The sequence below is a fragment of the Galendromus occidentalis genome, unplaced genomic scaffold (assembly GCF_000255335.2).
Source record: "Galendromus occidentalis unplaced genomic scaffold, Mocc_1.1 scf7180000077086, whole genome shotgun sequence".
NCBI classification, from domain to species: domain Eukaryota; kingdom Metazoa; phylum Arthropoda; class Arachnida; order Mesostigmata; family Phytoseiidae; genus Galendromus; species Galendromus occidentalis.
Window position 1 is genome coordinate 507,848 of NW_003805074.1, and position 16,233 is coordinate 524,080.

A 16,233-nucleotide genomic window follows, 5' to 3' on the forward strand; every position below is an offset into this window, starting at 1 on the left:
AATATATTCGAGTCTTGACCTAGAGGTTCTGAGGCGAATTCTCTCGCATCCCTCGGCGATAGAATCAAGGGACGGGTCAAACAGTCGGTTTAGGTCAAAGACAGAGTCCGCAACGGAATGCTCCTCGAGTTGCACCGAGACGAAGACGGGTGAACTACTACATCCTGGGTATCATCAATCGACGCGGACAGTTTAGGGCACTCAGGTACGGAATCCTCATCGCGCCCCTCGGACTTCGGAGGGGAGCTGCCGAAAGGCAGCTCACGATATACACGACGGAAATGTCCTGAATTATTAATTCCGAATCCATCATTCGATTAGCTATATATATCCCCTCGGTGTGCCGCGAAATAATGGGGCCCGCCAGGACAATGTCAACAACAGGAGGCGAACCGCCACCACCGTCATGCCATCCATAGGTCCAGTGACGACAGGTGAGCGGAATTCCTCTCACTGCAGCAGTCAGCAGGGACTCTTCATATTCACCCGAACTCGAATCGGGACGCATTTCACCATCTAATCAGCTGCCATCGGGCCCAATTTCGAGCTCATGGTTCTTGCTGGACTTCAGGGGCAGTCATGCGTCCCGAATGAATGGTCAAAATTTTATTGGACAGCTTTAAAAAACTAAAATTGGTTCCTCTCCAAGAAGAAACAACCCAGGAGGTCACAGTCTTTCAAACGACGTTCGCACCCGAATTCGTCGTCAGAGGCGAGTTGGACCAAATTTCGCGAGAGGTGGGTCGATTCTTGCAAGACATTCCAGATTCAGCGGGGGAGAATCACGGCGAACTTCTCATTCACCAACTCTCCCATACCCTGTCATTATGCTAGAATCATTCTGCACGTACTCCCTTCGCGAATTGAGAATTTCTCTCTTCCAATAGGACTCGGCCGAGATCTCAAACAGTACGACGGGATACTTCACGAGTAAGCCTTTGCGGAGGAGTAAAAACAGGACGAAGAAGCTGTGGGACGCAAACCTCCGAGATCTGGATGATGACTTGAAGTAGAGTGCAGGAATAAAGGAGTCTCACATGCTAGAGCGAGGCTTGTCAATGAGGCAAACAACCCACAGCGGCTTGCTACAATCGGAGACTTCTCTCTTAGATTTAGCCGTCATGAATCGCTCATGTACATCGAGTCTGTTGTCTGGATTGACGCGGAAGATTCCGCAGCTCGTCCATTAGTCGAAAGGACGGAGCTCATTCATCTAAGAAGTGGAAGGCTTGTGAAAAGGTAGGGCATTTCTACCACATCCATCCGCCCGGCTCCGCTTATTTGCCGCTGCGTCCCAAGCAGTTTTTTTCGCCTCCGATCGAATGCTCGAGCCCCCACTTCGTAACTTAACTGCCGCTCCACAATCGAATGACGTCATTCGTTTTAAGTTCTGTGTTTGTAATTCATTCAATGGAGATGAGCGTTTACGAGAACATGACTCAAAGTATGCAACCCCTCATGTACCACTCCTGTCCCGGTCAGCAGAATATCACCGGAATAAGGAGCTGGATCATCGAGGGTTGGTGGAAACAAGGGTTGCTCCTGGGGGTTCCTTGGTTCGACGAAGTGCTCGCGAGCCGCTGGGGTCTTCGGATTCAAACATGGCTTCCACCTCTGATGGCGGACAGATGGGTGTCAATGCATTTGCTGATCAACCCCGTCTCGATGGAGCCGCGAGGCTCTGGGATCCAGAAGTATTTCACCACACGATTGAATTCCTCTTTTTCCGGTTCAACCTTCTCCTGGCGCAACCTAGAGACTTCGACCGAACAGAGCGAGAAGCTGGAAAAAAAGCCCTATCGCATCGGCGAGTTAGCCTCTGCCACTGCAGGACCTTAAATCACCGCATTATCGGATGCGGTTATGTCTATTTTTTGAGTGCTCCTTCAGAACAAAGTTATGCTGACCAGCTTCGCGGCCGGCACCACAAAAATAGTGAGCGCTCCCTCTTCCCACTTCCCCTCTCCGCTAACGGTGTTCTGTGACAGCGCGCCAGATCAGCTGGACGGGTGATCCGGTCGACGTCGTGGAGAACGTCGTCATAGACAACCCACACTAAATCGGAAATTTACGCGTCAAATAGGAATTCTCGATTTTTGCGCACGACGCAAAAATCTGCAGAATTCATTGTGCTCCCACCAATCGGATAGACTCTGTTGTGCCTCAATGGATAATCTTTCCTAGGAGACGGTCTCGCCCCACCAAGTGAGTGTTCAAAGTCGTCATTTGGCATCTTACGGGCGCCCTGCAGTCGCGCATTTGAACCTTGACGCGGTAATTGATGTCTTCGGTGCCATAGATATCAGATGTGGGTCACGATCCGGCCTAGGTCACTCTGTTGGAGATCTCCCCTTATACCGTTTGCTCCGAACTCGATCATGGGTGGAGGGTACCCTCCACGTATAAAATGCAGGGGACGCGGGGAGGGCAAGGCGGAGACTTTATTCGGGAAACTACTCCGTAACTTCTTGAAAAACGCTAAAAAAACTCCCTTTGATTGTCATTCATCTTCACTCGTTCTCATGCTAAACGAGAGCACCGGAGTCATCTCGATGCTTCGGAACTTCAGTTTACGACCAGCAAGGGTTCGTATGGACTAGAAATCGGCGGGAAGAGGCTTCCGCATAGGAGCGATATGAACCTCGAGCGACATTCATCTCCTATGTATACTCCCGAAAACGTCAGGGTGGGGTTTAGAATATGGCAGGCATGCCTTATTTTATATAAGCTTTAACAATGATGAGGGTTAACCGGGAGGATCTTCTTGTTTTCCTGTTTTTCTGCTTTATCGGTGCTGCCTCTTCATGGTGGCGATCCGTAGAGATTCAATCACGGACCGGAGTCACCGGATCCTTGCCTTCGAGGACGGCTAATATATTGCTCACGGCCAAGTCTCCCATCTGAACTCGAACGTTTGTTTCGGCGCTTCCGATATGAGGAGTGATGAGGAGGTTGTCCAGGGTCAGGAGCTTCGATTCTTTGGGCAGAGGCTCAGGCTCGGAGACATCTGTGTGATTTTGAGAAATAACGGTGAATGATGGAGGGAATAGGAGTGCTAGTCTCGACGATCGAGTATCTCAGCGCCACGTGAAAGCATTCCACAGTCTCAAACTATATCAAGCTACCGAACAAGGTGCGGCATCCCGTCTGTCAGAAAGCTACATGTGGTCGGATCAGTGTGGAGTAATCTCCTAGCCACGGAGACGGTCGCTCATTCACTCACTAACAGGGTGACACAAGGGAACCACAAATATGTGACCTTATTGGGGTCTCTGACGACACTCAGTCGAACTTTGCCGCTATGAATTTGTGGAAATCACATCTAGCGCTCTCGCCGCGTTCCGATTCACTCAAACCTTTTGAGCCGTCGTCGCTCTAGTACTTTTGAACACTTTCACTCACCAAGAGCTGCCGCGCGGATAACGCCGTGCTTAAGAGCTTCGTACAACGCGTCCTGGTCAACAACCCCACCCCTGGAGGTATTTATGAAAACAGCAGTTTTCTTCATTTTGGCGAAAGTTGCTTTGTTGTACATGTGGCGAGTCTCCTCGTTGAGATTAGTCTGTGGAGTAGAGCCATGTGATCTCATTATGGATTCTGACTTTCGAAAGCAAAATTGACTTGAATTTTCCAATCATTCAAGTGAATACGGGACGTTTCTGTTCGCCTTGTTCGAAGAAGCCGGTTGATACCCGCCAGAGAAATGCGATAGATCGATTGAGCGTAGGGGAAAAAAGATTCGGTTCAGACGCAATCGCCGTCCACAACAGGGGAAGAAGTCCGACAGGTCTCGTGCCCGTTAGAATACACGATGTTGGATTTTTGTCTGATGCCGAACGAAGAAGTGCTTGTTGAAGAAAGAATCGGAGGAACGCAAACACAACTTGACGAACGGTCAAACACAGGGAATCTTCTCCATGGTTCAATTCATTGGAACAGCTGTCTCGATCGAGGAGTTTTCGAAGCCGGATTGCCTGATGCCGCTGGGAGCTTACGGTCGCTCGGAGCGCTGGCGCATATTATGTCATTATTCGCCGAATTAGATGCTCGGGCATGTCGATGAGGTGCTCGTCCGGCAGCCGTGAGCAGCTCCCATGAATACGTGCCGTTATCAAATATTCGCTGGTCTGTCCCAAACAGCGCGAATACCATGCTCCAACAAGCGAACCAGAGCTCCCGACCGGAGGGAATATTGACAACATCTTCGATTCCGGTAACAATGAAATGAAGAAGAGTTCCGTGTTCGTCTTTCTATGTTCGATAAACCATGCTCAATAAGAGCCGATGCAGACATTCGGGCCGCGACATTCCCTACTTTTCTGTCCGACTCCGGCGCAGTACGATGGATAGCAGAGACTTTCTCTTGAAGCATCACACAGAAGTAAGAGCTGAGTCTGATGTGATCTCAGCGATTTTTTTCGTGATCTACGGATAAATAGGCGCCGGAGGACCAATATAGAGAATGAAAGAAGACGGGGATGGAAGGGAGGGTAGCGAAGACGGAAGTGAGCCGCTCTGTGAAGTTAGAAACCAAGACCATGATCAAAGACAGGACGTGACGGAGAGATTTTCTCGCCGAACGGTGCTGTACACTTGGATAAACGACCGATCGCAAGGAAAGTTCTGGAGGGATGCTGAACGCCGCGGATGTTCCGGTGAGAGTCCGAACACAGTCTTCGCTTGTCCCGCGCTTAGCGTCTCCGTATTTTGGTTTCCTCAACTCACCAGAGTCACGATGAAGTCGGCGCTGGAGAGGACCTCGTCAAGAGGCTTAAACTTGCAGCCCATCTTCTCTGCCGGCTCAATGGGGTGGAACTTGTCATAGTAGATCGCCTCTTTGATGCCGAAAGCTTGACAGCGCGAGAGAACGCTCCGTGCGATTTTCCCCATTCCGACGAAACCTGGCCAAGCAAAAGCCGTTCGAATTAATTATCATCAGCATCGGGATCGAACCTCCTCCTCGACACGTCGAAGAGTTCGAACGTTTCTCCTCTTCCAGATCTGACCACCAGAGGGAACATCAGATCGGTAGATGGCCCCCTTATCGGGCAGTGGCGATTTCTCTGAACCAGTGTCGAGTCATGCGGTCTTCGAAAAAAAATAGCGTCGTCGAGGTGTTCCAGACCTGATTTCAAATGGTCAAGAAAGTGTACTAGATTCCAGCGGGGAGAGGATTGCTAAATGCTGTCGAGACATCTACAGTGATTACGGAACCCCCGCGGCGGTGGCACTCGTGCAAAACACCTGATGTGGGCAACTGTCATTCGATGTGGCGCCGAAAGTCGCCTGCACCACCCACAGGCATTGTTTGGTTAGGTAAGACAAAGTCATATTGTGGAACAAGAATCGTTCCTGGCGCAGGTCCGTTAGGATGGCGCCGGCGCAAGTTTCACCAGCAGCGATAGCCTATGGTGACTACATCAACACGGCAGAAGCGACAACGGTGGCGGCGGCGGCGGTGGCAACGACGAGACAATTGCCCTATGATGACAATGAGAAGTCATTCGAAGAATCGTCTCCGTCGTGGGCGCAGCCGGAAATCGTCAGCGAAGTTGTGACGCCACGACCGTCGCCAAACACCGTCGTGATCTGCTGAATGTGTGGCTTCGGAGCTTCGACTCGCCACGGCCGTGGTAGAACAAGCAGGCAGGCCGGCCGCTAGCGACAACTTTTGCAGAAGCAGCGGACCAATAGTTCCGCGCAGTGATGAATGAGTCAACGACTGCTGGACGAACGGACGTATTTCCAGTGTGTCGCTCCGACAAGATATAGAAATTAGCGTCATCAGACCAAAAGTCCCCGACGTGTGGATTTGCTCGCGTGTGATCTCCTCGCAAAGCGAATCCGAGTCGAGCGGCTCCTCGGCTCGCGAACGACCCGTCGAGCGGGCGACGAAAAATGCAGATTTGAACACTCCCATGTCAACAAACCAAAAATTCACCGGAAAACTTTCATCATTTCCTCGATTGTATCATCGTTGTGAGCGAGCAACATCTACAACCACGGCTGTTTCATCGAGCTTCACAAAGATGACATTCTTTTGATAGTAATGAATGATTGAGCGGGGAGTTTCGAGCGGAAATTCATTGAACGCTCCGCGGGAATATTCCAAAAATGAGAAGAAGCCGAAGTTGCATCCCGTCAGGTCGACACGAGCTCTCTGTCGGATCGTCACGATCGTTTTCTTTCGCTCCTCCACGTCGGGATCAGTTTTCTTCGATATTCATGTTGTGTTCACGGATGACCACGTGAAGAAAAATAATGCTGGAGGGGGGGACTACGAGATACTATCGCTCTCAGGGATGATTGACACTCACTGTCGGCATTTTTCACAACGTATCGACAAACAAGACAACGCTGCAGTGTTTGTGTGTGTGTGTCAGTGCGTGTGAACATCGGCGATGTCGGGAAACAACGCTCGACTGAGGCTCGACAACAACGCAGAGATATGCGGATATACGCGGATGGGCAATCTATCGATAGCTGCTTGAATAGAGAGGAGTTTTTCGTATGCATTCAACAAACAAAAAATGACCTACCGATCGTCGCTCCGGCGAGTCCGGCGCCGCAAAGCCATTGTGGACCCCAAGAATAAGTCCAATCGCCTCTTTTGATCACGTTTGCGGCTTCGACCACCCGACGACCCGCGACTAGCATCAAAGTCACCGTTAGCTCGGCAACGGAGTCCGACGAGACGAACGGAGTATTAGAAACAGCGATTTTGTGTTTCTCGGCGGTCTTCCTATCGATATGTTCATAGCCGACGGACATGGTGGCGATAATCTTCAAGTTCTCGCCGGCGGCCTCGATTACCTATCGAAGCGAACGAGGATGAGAACATGACGGCGCGTTTCCCCGCTTCCGTTTAAAAAACCCGGCTCCAGAATCCTGAGTTTTCTGTTCAGCAAGCAATTCCACCTCTCGGTGACTCAAGAGGCGAAGCAGGTGGGGCGAGATTAGGGTGATTCTGGACGGTAAGAGAGATAAAATTACGCAGTCCCCGATTAGCGGGAAAGTTTTTGAAGTTCTGACGTCGGCAATCGGGGAAATCAAGAACAGAAGAACTCGGTGACGCTCCGAACATTGCAACCTTGTGCACTGAAATCTTACCCCGGCCGTGAAGCAAGTCGAGCGTTAAAATACAAATCCCGCGATACGTTATCTGATTGTTACACGGTTACTCGATGGTCCGAAGCGATTCACCTACTTCGGAGCTTTTCAGAAAGACTCAAGGAAATTCTGCCGAATCGCACCAGGACAAATCCCAGAACCGCATTCTTGCCCCGCTCATCAGGATGACAATCTAACCTCTGCGTCGATTGGGTCAGTGAGCATACAGAGGAGTCCATCCTTGCCCTTGATGGATTTCAAGAGCTCCTCCTTGGTGATCGGCCGCTCTTCGGGCTGAATCTCGACATCGGCGAAAGCCTTCAATTTCTCCAGCGACTCCGCAGGAATATCGGGACGGGTGAGGAGTACTTTGGGTTTTGACATGGTCCGGCCGGTTATCTTCGGGGGACCACGCAAGTTTGGCAAGCTGCAAAGAAGCGAAAAACTCTCAGCGCTCCATCCGAACCAATCTGGCAGAATTCGTAGCGGAGCAGTCGAGAGCTGCTGCGATAGCCGCTCGTGGTCTCGCATTTCCGGTCTTAAGTATGCTATCTGACTGAGTCTCCTCCGCATTCAGTGGGTTCGGGAGTGATCATCGATCTATGGCGAGTATAGAAATTCGGTACCGGATTTCTATGCTCGGGTAGAGATTCGGAGATTTCGGGGAAGCGAGAAATGCTTACGACAAGTTGGATAAGGCTCCAAAGAATTGCATTCCGGTACCACGTATGGTGCTTCGGGAACTCGAGTAGAACTTTTTCCAGAAGACGACTAGGTAGGCTGCCGTTTCCACCTACGGAAAATCCGTAGCGACTCAGTCTGGATTATTAGGAAAATTTTCAAGCAGCGAAGCGGCTCATTGCCGTCGGCCAAACTCAAAATAGAAGCTAGAGACGACGCGCCCGCAACGCTGGAAGCGAAACGTCCGAAGTAGACCAGGCTGATTTCAACATACTTAGGAACGGGACTTCTTTCTGTCCAAACGCTCAGATCGTGATTCCACGCCGAACCGCTCGAATTCTGACATAACCCCGAGACGCTTTGTCGCAAGTCGGCTCGGCGAGTCTCCCGACGATTCTTCCACCAGTCATCCAAAATGACCGCGCGGGGAGTTTTTCGACGTTGCAGATGGGTCTCCTCCGAAAGAATACCGACGCACCTTTCCGATTCGGCGATATGACCCATAACGAAAATTTCTTCTCTGACAGAGTCGGTAGTTGGGATCAGCCGAAGGCGCTGTGCATCGATATCCGTTCCTAATAGAGTCGAGATCGTCCCTGGAGAGTGAACGATTGGAATCGTCACGAGGTCTGAAGTTTATCCGCACGATGGGCTTTCGTCCCGTGGACGAAGGCAGAGACACCGCAGCCCATTGGGCTTTTGTGCTTGAATCAAATTTTTTGGCAAGAGGAAAAACCCAAGAAAGTTCACATCGACGTCGACATTCGAGTGATAGCTTCAATCGAGCTGGAAGAAAGGGCGTGGTGACGTTGCTCAGCCGCTCGGTTCAACCCCTGATGTCTACCACGCAGGCGGCGACCTCAAGCTCCTTCCTGGAGCTAGGAAAATGGAGCTAGCGACTTTCGACGGGACCAGAAGCAGCTAGGCGGCTATTCTTATTCGAAATCCCTCGGATTCATTCGCGGATCCGTGAAGTTATCTGTTGAGTGCAGCAGTCTAGGATGCAGAATGAACAGAATACCCCGTGACGTGGATGCTGATCGGATGTTTTTCGGCTGTTTCTCGCAAATTTCAATTCCTTGCTCCGAACGGGGCGGGGGACCGCACGAAAGCATCGGGCGGAGTCGGTGTGAGATGATGCCATCTCCTTTCGATCCCTCACTAATGATTCGGAGTTCGGAAGACACATAAATTCACTCAAGATCATTGTTACACGCTGTCCGAGATGTCCTGCCACGTATCGTTGGGTGAACGGTGACAGTGGCTCAGTTCCGCCATTGTTATCAGACGATTTCACCCAAAACAATCGGTCCGACCAAGGTGCTTCCTTTCGACGCCGAATGAGGACCATTGTTGTTCCATGCGGACCCGGCGAGCTCATCTGTCCGCCAAAAAGGTGGAATACGCTTGATCTGAGCCTTTTCCAGAATTCCCGGGATCTAAATACCTTGCCCGGTACATGGACGGGGATGCCGTTCGTAGGATCACTCCGAAAATGAATACAGAAAAGCTAGCGTATAGAGCGCAGATATTCCTCGCCGAAAGAGGGCTTCGTTGTGATCGACCCCAATGCTCGTGAGCTATCCACCGTAACGGTGTTTACAATCGGCTCGGCTTTTCTGATGTCGTTACAGTACTCGTTACATTCTTCGGAGGCAGCCAGGATGCTTGTAGGGGGTCTTCGATTCGCTCGTTGAACGTTTTGTCTCAGTCAGAGATGACGGCATCATCGCGAATGCTACGAAGCAGGTGGACCGGCAAGGGAGCAACAAGACTTTAGCGTGCGAACTCCACGGAAAAACCGGATGACGGAGTGCAGTAAATCTTCGGATAGATGGTTTTGTTAGGCGAGTTAAATGGGGCGAGCGGTATTCTTCGTCGTTGAAGACGACCATCCCGAGCTCTGACAGTATATCGCTTCGGAAAAACACAGTCGGCTAGGCGAAAGTATGCGAATCGCCTCCACAAATTCAGAGGCGACTCCCTCGGAGCTCTTCCGTGAGCGTTTTTCGGAAATGGTCAACCCGAAACGATGGATTCAATTGCACTTTTCATGGAATTTGTTGAATCGCCGGAAATGGAGATTTTTCTCTATGGACACATTTTAGCCCGGAATTTTTTGACAATACCTCGACAAAAAAACGTTCCAGTTCGATACCCCGAGCTGCCTTGTCGCGGTCTGTTGTCTCTTAGGTCGACGGTAATGAAGCTCAGCGCGCGGCGAGCTTTCCACGGAGCGACGGCGATGCGGCGCTTCGATTTTCCATTGTTAGAAAAATGAAACCGACGGACCTTCGGGCTATCAGCCGGTCTCAACTTTATCATCGCATGGTCAAATGCTATTATCATTTTCTGTCATTTCCAGTAGCCTAGTCTCGAGCTCGATGGCGAGCCCACTTTGAGCTGACGCGGGCGGATGCTGCAGCTCTCACAGAATGTTACCATTGGGGGTTGTCGGGGAGACCGAGATCCCGTCGCTATGGATACGATCGCTCCCCCGTACCCACTGGGGGCCGAGCGAACATCGAGGCCTATTTCCCCCGAAATCCCATCGTGGCGATGCTGGCTTCGAGCTAAGCACCCGGGATCGGGGGCGGGGGAAAATGGAAGCGCACCAGGAAGCAATAGCCGCAACATGCTATCGGTGTTCGAAAACCAGAATTCGTCATATGGAGGCGGAGGGACACAATGGAATTCGATCTATCGACAATGCTACTACCAGAAACCGAAATGCTTTGAAAAAGCGAACAAGGTCAACGATCCGATGTGAGCCTCTTCGAATGAGACCCAGGCGAACATCGGCCGAGATATGTATTACACATGTCCCTGGGAACCCTGAGAAGGAAGCGTGAGCCAACCTCGGGCTCTTCGTTCAAAACTATTCAAGCTCTCCCGGAAGGATGTTGCTCGACAGCTATCCATCGAATCCCCCAGGGGCATCAGCGCGAACACCCCGAGGAAGATCGAGGGGAAGTGACCCTGGAAGAATCACTCCTGAAGTCAAAAATCATGCGCCGCCCGGGAATCGAACCCGGGACGCGAGAATGGGAATCTCACATGATACCACTACACCAGCGGCGCCGCATGGAATCAGGGTGCTGAAGTAGAGGTCATTCTCGAGCTCGAACTCGATTTTGGCTCCGAATTCTATGAGCTCAATCCCTGCTCTTTGGGATTTGAGCTCGGGCATCGGATAATGTGTGAAGACCTTAGGCTTGGAGCCTCACTCGATCTTCGGCCAGTCCTACGACCTCCTCTCGAGCCCCCAAGCGCACTCAATCTCGAGACCGAGGCGCCCCCTGCCGGTTGTCGACGACAATCCACTGAGGCGCCGCACAATTTGAAGAGCTTGACTCGGTCGCAGGTCTCCAGACCACAATGACCGAGAACAGCACGGAAAACAGGATTTCTCCTCACGGAGCGATACGGCTAAATGCAGTGGAGCCGGGCTGAGTGATTCGAAGCCGAAATATATGTCGCGTCCGCAGCAGAAATTGCATTGTTCCGTAAACGAGAACATGCATCGCCATCGACCATGTGGGAACGACACAGACGGCAAGGATTCCTCGCAACACATGTCCCACGGTGGCCCACGGCTATTAATTAGGAACCCTCGCATCCATAGATGGCCATCGAATTCCTCTTCAGATATGCCAGGGATTCTCTTCCACAGTACACATCTCAGAACGAGGGATGACAAAGCTTTCTCTCCTTGCGATAACGATCTCTCGGGGAGAAAACGGCTATGGTAATTCCTTACGGACTTGGTTTTTGGGAGCGCAACCACTTCGATCTGGAGGTTTCCATCGCTAAGTAAGACCAAGTCGATTACGTTTGGTGGATGGTACCCGGATGCGACGCGAATCCGGAATCGATTTAAGAATCACGGTCCTGCTATCATACGTCGAAAATGTTGTTATCGATTGAGTGAATGGACAAACTTCCATTGGCTTGCTAGCACCGTCAATTCGATGGCTACTTGCCGAGTGCCTAATGGGCGACGTTACGCGATGGCCAGATCTGCCGTTTCTCTCGATACTAGAAAACGTGAGTGGAGGAGAAAAAATTCCGTGCGACTAGGCGTTGACAACGACGTCGTTCTGCTTATTCTTCTTTCAATTAGAAGCAGCCACTCGGACAGGAAGACTGAACTTATTCTATGTATAAGCGACTGTGTGTGACTTCTTTCTGCTCAGTTGAGTTTCGCGGTGGCGAACGGCTCCACCCAGAGACTTCTCACGCGATGATGGATTCACTTATGCGTCCCAACAATGGGAGCCTCGTGAATCTTCTGCCTTTTCGCTCCGTTCCCGAAACGGGGAGCCTCGGCGTCCTCGAGGGGTTCCGACCGTCCGACCTGAGTGTCCGCCCCTGGATTCAGACATTGATTCGAGTCGCTTTGGGATATCGCAGAGAGCACTCCTCTGGCCCTCGAATCCGTTTTCATGCGAATTTCATTGACCGAAAGACTCCGCATGTCTCACGAAATGATACTAACATCAATGCTCGGCACCTATGCGTCAGGCGATGACCAGTTTCCGAAAATGCCCTTGGAACGGTGTCACGCGAAATTCAGTCTCGCTCGCTAACCGATTGAGTAATCTCGTCATGGGTTACCAAAAAGAGTGCGTGCCGCTGTTCCGAGCGGTTCGAAATCCCCGCAGAGACCGGATTCGGAAGCCGAGCGAATATCGAGTCGATAGCTCGGATGGATGCGAAAACGAACTGTCGGACGCGAATTCTTGAACATCTTCCTCGACGTGACGAGCGGACGGCTGAGCGAAACTTTCCCACAAAAAAATTGCGTGTCAAGAATATTCCACATTCTCTGTTCACGCGGACGGAATTCAATATGAACGATTCACTCGGTTGCAGTACGGGAAGCAAAACGACAACGAGTTACCTCGGCGTGTGAGACCGTGTTCAATTCGCTTCGTGCAAGACAGAAAAACCCCGTGTGGGAAAGGAAAAGAAGTGAGCCAGGGAGCTAAGCATGTTTGCGGCGGCGTGGAGTGTCGACGGCAATAATCATGGAGACGCGGAATGGTGGTAGTGACCAAGCCGAACCGCATCGTGGTCGCTCTTTCCAGAAATGCAAGTAGCTCTTCAGCGTGGCCCACCGCGTCGCGTTGTCGATCCGAAGCAAGATCTCCTTTTGATCGTTTCCTTCGGTGTCGTTGTGGGGGAGCCCCGTTGCCGTCGCCGAATCCACAAGTAGAAAAAAACAGGAGCATCCCGAGCAGCGTCGGACGGGCCCGAGAAACTCGGAACTCGCAGCGTACCCGGAAAGAAGATGACGAGGTCGGAGCTATCGGAGTTAGATCAAAACTAAATTGATGTCTCCGCTGACCCCGTCAGCTTATAATCCCATTCCCGCAGAGACGGTGTAGGGAAGTCCAAGTTTTTTTCGAAATCCTGCTTGATGGCCTTTGAATCGGCAACAATCACCGCCGCTCTCTTGACCTGTCAAGCTCGAGCTTTTTTGGCAGCCCGACAAAGACGCCGACAAGGAACTTGTTAGTCAGCTCACTAACTAGCACCGCCAGCAGCCGTGCGAAGTCAGAAGCGGGATTCGAATGGAGAAAAACTGAATGTTTTCAACTTATGACACAACTAACGACGGCGATATTCTCTCGGATGAGACGCGGAACCATGCTCGAAGAATGAAGAAAGCTAACCGGAGCGTTCCATGGGGAGCATCGCGTGGGAATCGCGAACGAGAAATCCCTGGATGTGATCATCTACTCTACGTACAACTCCGAGAGATTAATTTTCCAGAAATCCCAAGACATACGTGCTGGCAGATGCGAGTCCTTCCACACCGATTATCGGGGTTCTCCTCACTATGCAAGAGAAACGCTCAATACCCAACATTTTCATGGAGCCTCGAAGCCCGATTCGAGAAGGCGACATCGCGACCAAGGAAGCCTCCCTGACTGCACACAGACTCAGACTGGGGAATGGTTTAGACTTCCCGTTAAGATTCATCTCCAAATTTAAACAAACTTCACAATACCGCGCGCCGTCCCGAATGAATGGCGTGTTCTCCCCTTGTTGAGAAGAGCTCGATTGCTCCTAATGGATACTCGTCTCACGGAACGATCAGACGGAAAAACGTGGAGAAGAACAAATTCGGGACACGGATCAACCGCATATTCATCGCTGCGCTCAATTCGGATTGATGTGAAGAAAACGACCCTGAATTCCCCATTGTCTTTCGCGGTGCGGCTTCAATTACTACCACGAACCAGGGCCGCGATTAAGTTCACTGAATGGCTTCAGAAGCTCAAGGAGCATAAATAGAATCAGTAAAAGAAAAACAAAGCCCAAAATTTCCCTGAACGCTGTCGACAATATAAGTCATTCTCCAACTCTGCCCGAATGCAGGTGAATCGAACGAGGGAGGGTGGGAAGGCCGGTGACTGACCGCTGTCGGAGAGTAAACGGCTCGAATGACCTCAGCACGTAGTCGATGACAAGCGGGGCAGATTGTAAGAGCTCGAGCGTGTTTTCTCGAAAGTCTGCGGTGATGCAATTCAATTAGGCACGCCTCAACGTGATTCGATACACCGCGTCGAATTCTCCGGATTCTCGCAGTCATAGTTCAAATCAATCACGGCCGTCAGTGGCGCAAAGCAAAACAGGTGCTCCGGTCACGCCGGGCAGAAACTCAGATACGATGTCACTCGTCTCAGTTAGAGCCGCTGCTCATGGATCCTATCGCAGATCACGGTCTCCCTGACCAACTCGGCTGAGATCTGGATGAGCCGAGTTGTGAACTCGATTTTCCCCTCGCGGAAATTCCCAGCCGACCCGAACCGCTCATCAGATGAACGGAAGCGGGTGCTTCTCCTCGATGGCGTCCGAAATCGGATGATGCGTCAGGGGAAACGCTATACTTTCTTCAGAGAAAACGGTAGTTGGCCACGACCGACGTCGACTCCACTGCCGCTCACTATGCTTTCTTTGTTGTCCACCGTTCAAGCGACCTCTCATCTGGCTGAATGGGCTTTCGACTGTCGCTACTGTTGCCAGTTGGTCGCCTGGTTTCTTGGTTGGCTGCTTGGATGCTTTTGCTGGTGACTGGCCACTTGCTTGACTGGTCCACTGAGTGGAAGCTTCACTTCTGTAGGAAAAGTCGCGCCATCCCACGAAAGGCTTTTCCGACGACGCAAGAACTAGCTCACTCAGTCGGTCGGTCGTTGTTGCTGCTGCTGACGAGAGCGACAACAACGACGAAGCGGTCTTCTTTGTCTCGTAGCACTGGTCCAGAAAAACGTTTCAGTTTTCACTGAGTACTCCCCGTTTTTTTCTCTCCACTCTCCTCGTTTCCTTTCCGCGTAAACGAAGACGACACTGCCTCAGGCCGGAGCTCGCGCTCAAACTGACACTCGTGGCTTCTCGATGGACTCTGGACAATCGTCTACGGATTCAGGAGCCGATCGAATATGATGAATTGCGAGCTCGGGAATCGCAGGGGTGGGATCATTCATTGATATGCATGCGGTGACCGGCTCCGGTCAAATCATGTCTTCGGGGAAAAAACCTAATCTCTGACGATCAAACTCTCCGATCCCGGCGGTGATCGCGCGGAACCCGAGAAATCGAATAGAGTGAAAGCCGGTAGCCAGTTCATCGCCAGTGTCAGGTTCGCGGGACGAAAATTCAATCCAGACCAAGAGCGCGTAGTGAATGAATCGCAGGAAGCTGCTGCCGACATTTGCCGCATTTGAAATTCACTGACCTGACCGGTAATTCCTAGTATTTGTTGCTTCACGAGTAGATAGACCGCTGCCGGCGTTTATGTCGACGGGCTGTTCGAGGGACAATGCGGAAGCAGTCACGTCGTCGTCTTTCTGGCTCGCTTTAGTTAAGCAGCTGATCTCGAAGCCAGCGCCCTCGACGGAGACCAGCAGAAACTGACAACCTCAGACCTAAACAAAGTAAGCAATCTTCACGTACGCCATTCGTCAGAACGGCATCGACGAGGAAAGGCTCATATTTCTCATTCCCCATACTGCCGTGATGATTCTGCGATCGCCTCGGCTCATTCTGGACGCCCGCGATGAATATCCATTCACCGCGCGGAAGTGGAGATAATGCCGGGAGTGGAGTTCAGTCATTGTTATTTTATCTCAAGAACTGAGCATGAGCCTTCACTCACGATAGCGAGCTGCAGAGCACCAATGGCAGGTCTCGGGCGGATGATTCGCAGGACTGGCAGCGCCGAGCGAAGATTCCCTGCATGGAGTTCCAGCGAGAGAGCGAACGAAGTTCTCGTCTGATCGACTCAGTCACTGAGTGACCCTTTCGACCGGTGAAGCTCATCTCGTCACCGCGACTGTTTGGAATTCTTCGCGAAATGTCTGCCTCTGAAGGGCACAATTTATTGGGCTCGTAAGACGCTATAGCTCTCAGAATTATCGCTTTCGACGCCTTCAA

The 16,233-nt window shown here is 51.4% G+C and overlaps 1 protein-coding gene and 1 non-coding gene across 2 annotated transcripts; both read right to left on the minus strand.

Annotated features, from left to right (window-relative positions):
* Positions 1 to 2,766: 2,766 nt before the first annotated feature.
* LOC100900394 (glyoxylate reductase/hydroxypyruvate reductase) lies at positions 2,767 to 15,645 on the minus strand. Its single transcript, XM_003740703.1, has 6 exons — positions 15,536 to 15,645; positions 7,309 to 7,537; positions 6,540 to 6,813; positions 4,726 to 4,901; positions 3,403 to 3,562; positions 2,767 to 3,007 (listed from the first exon to the last, which is right to left on the minus strand). The coding sequence occupies exons 2-6, from the start codon at positions 7,492 to 7,494 to the stop codon at positions 2,826 to 2,828; spliced, it is 978 nt and encodes a 325-aa protein (XP_003740751.1). The 5' UTR covers positions 7,495 to 7,537; positions 15,536 to 15,645; the 3' UTR covers positions 2,767 to 2,825.
* Positions 10,802 to 10,872, minus strand: TRNAG-CCC (transfer RNA glycine (anticodon CCC)). The gene has a single exon. It is a non-coding gene; the product is annotated as a tRNA-Gly (tRNA).
* Positions 15,646 to 16,233: the final 588 nt, after the last annotated feature.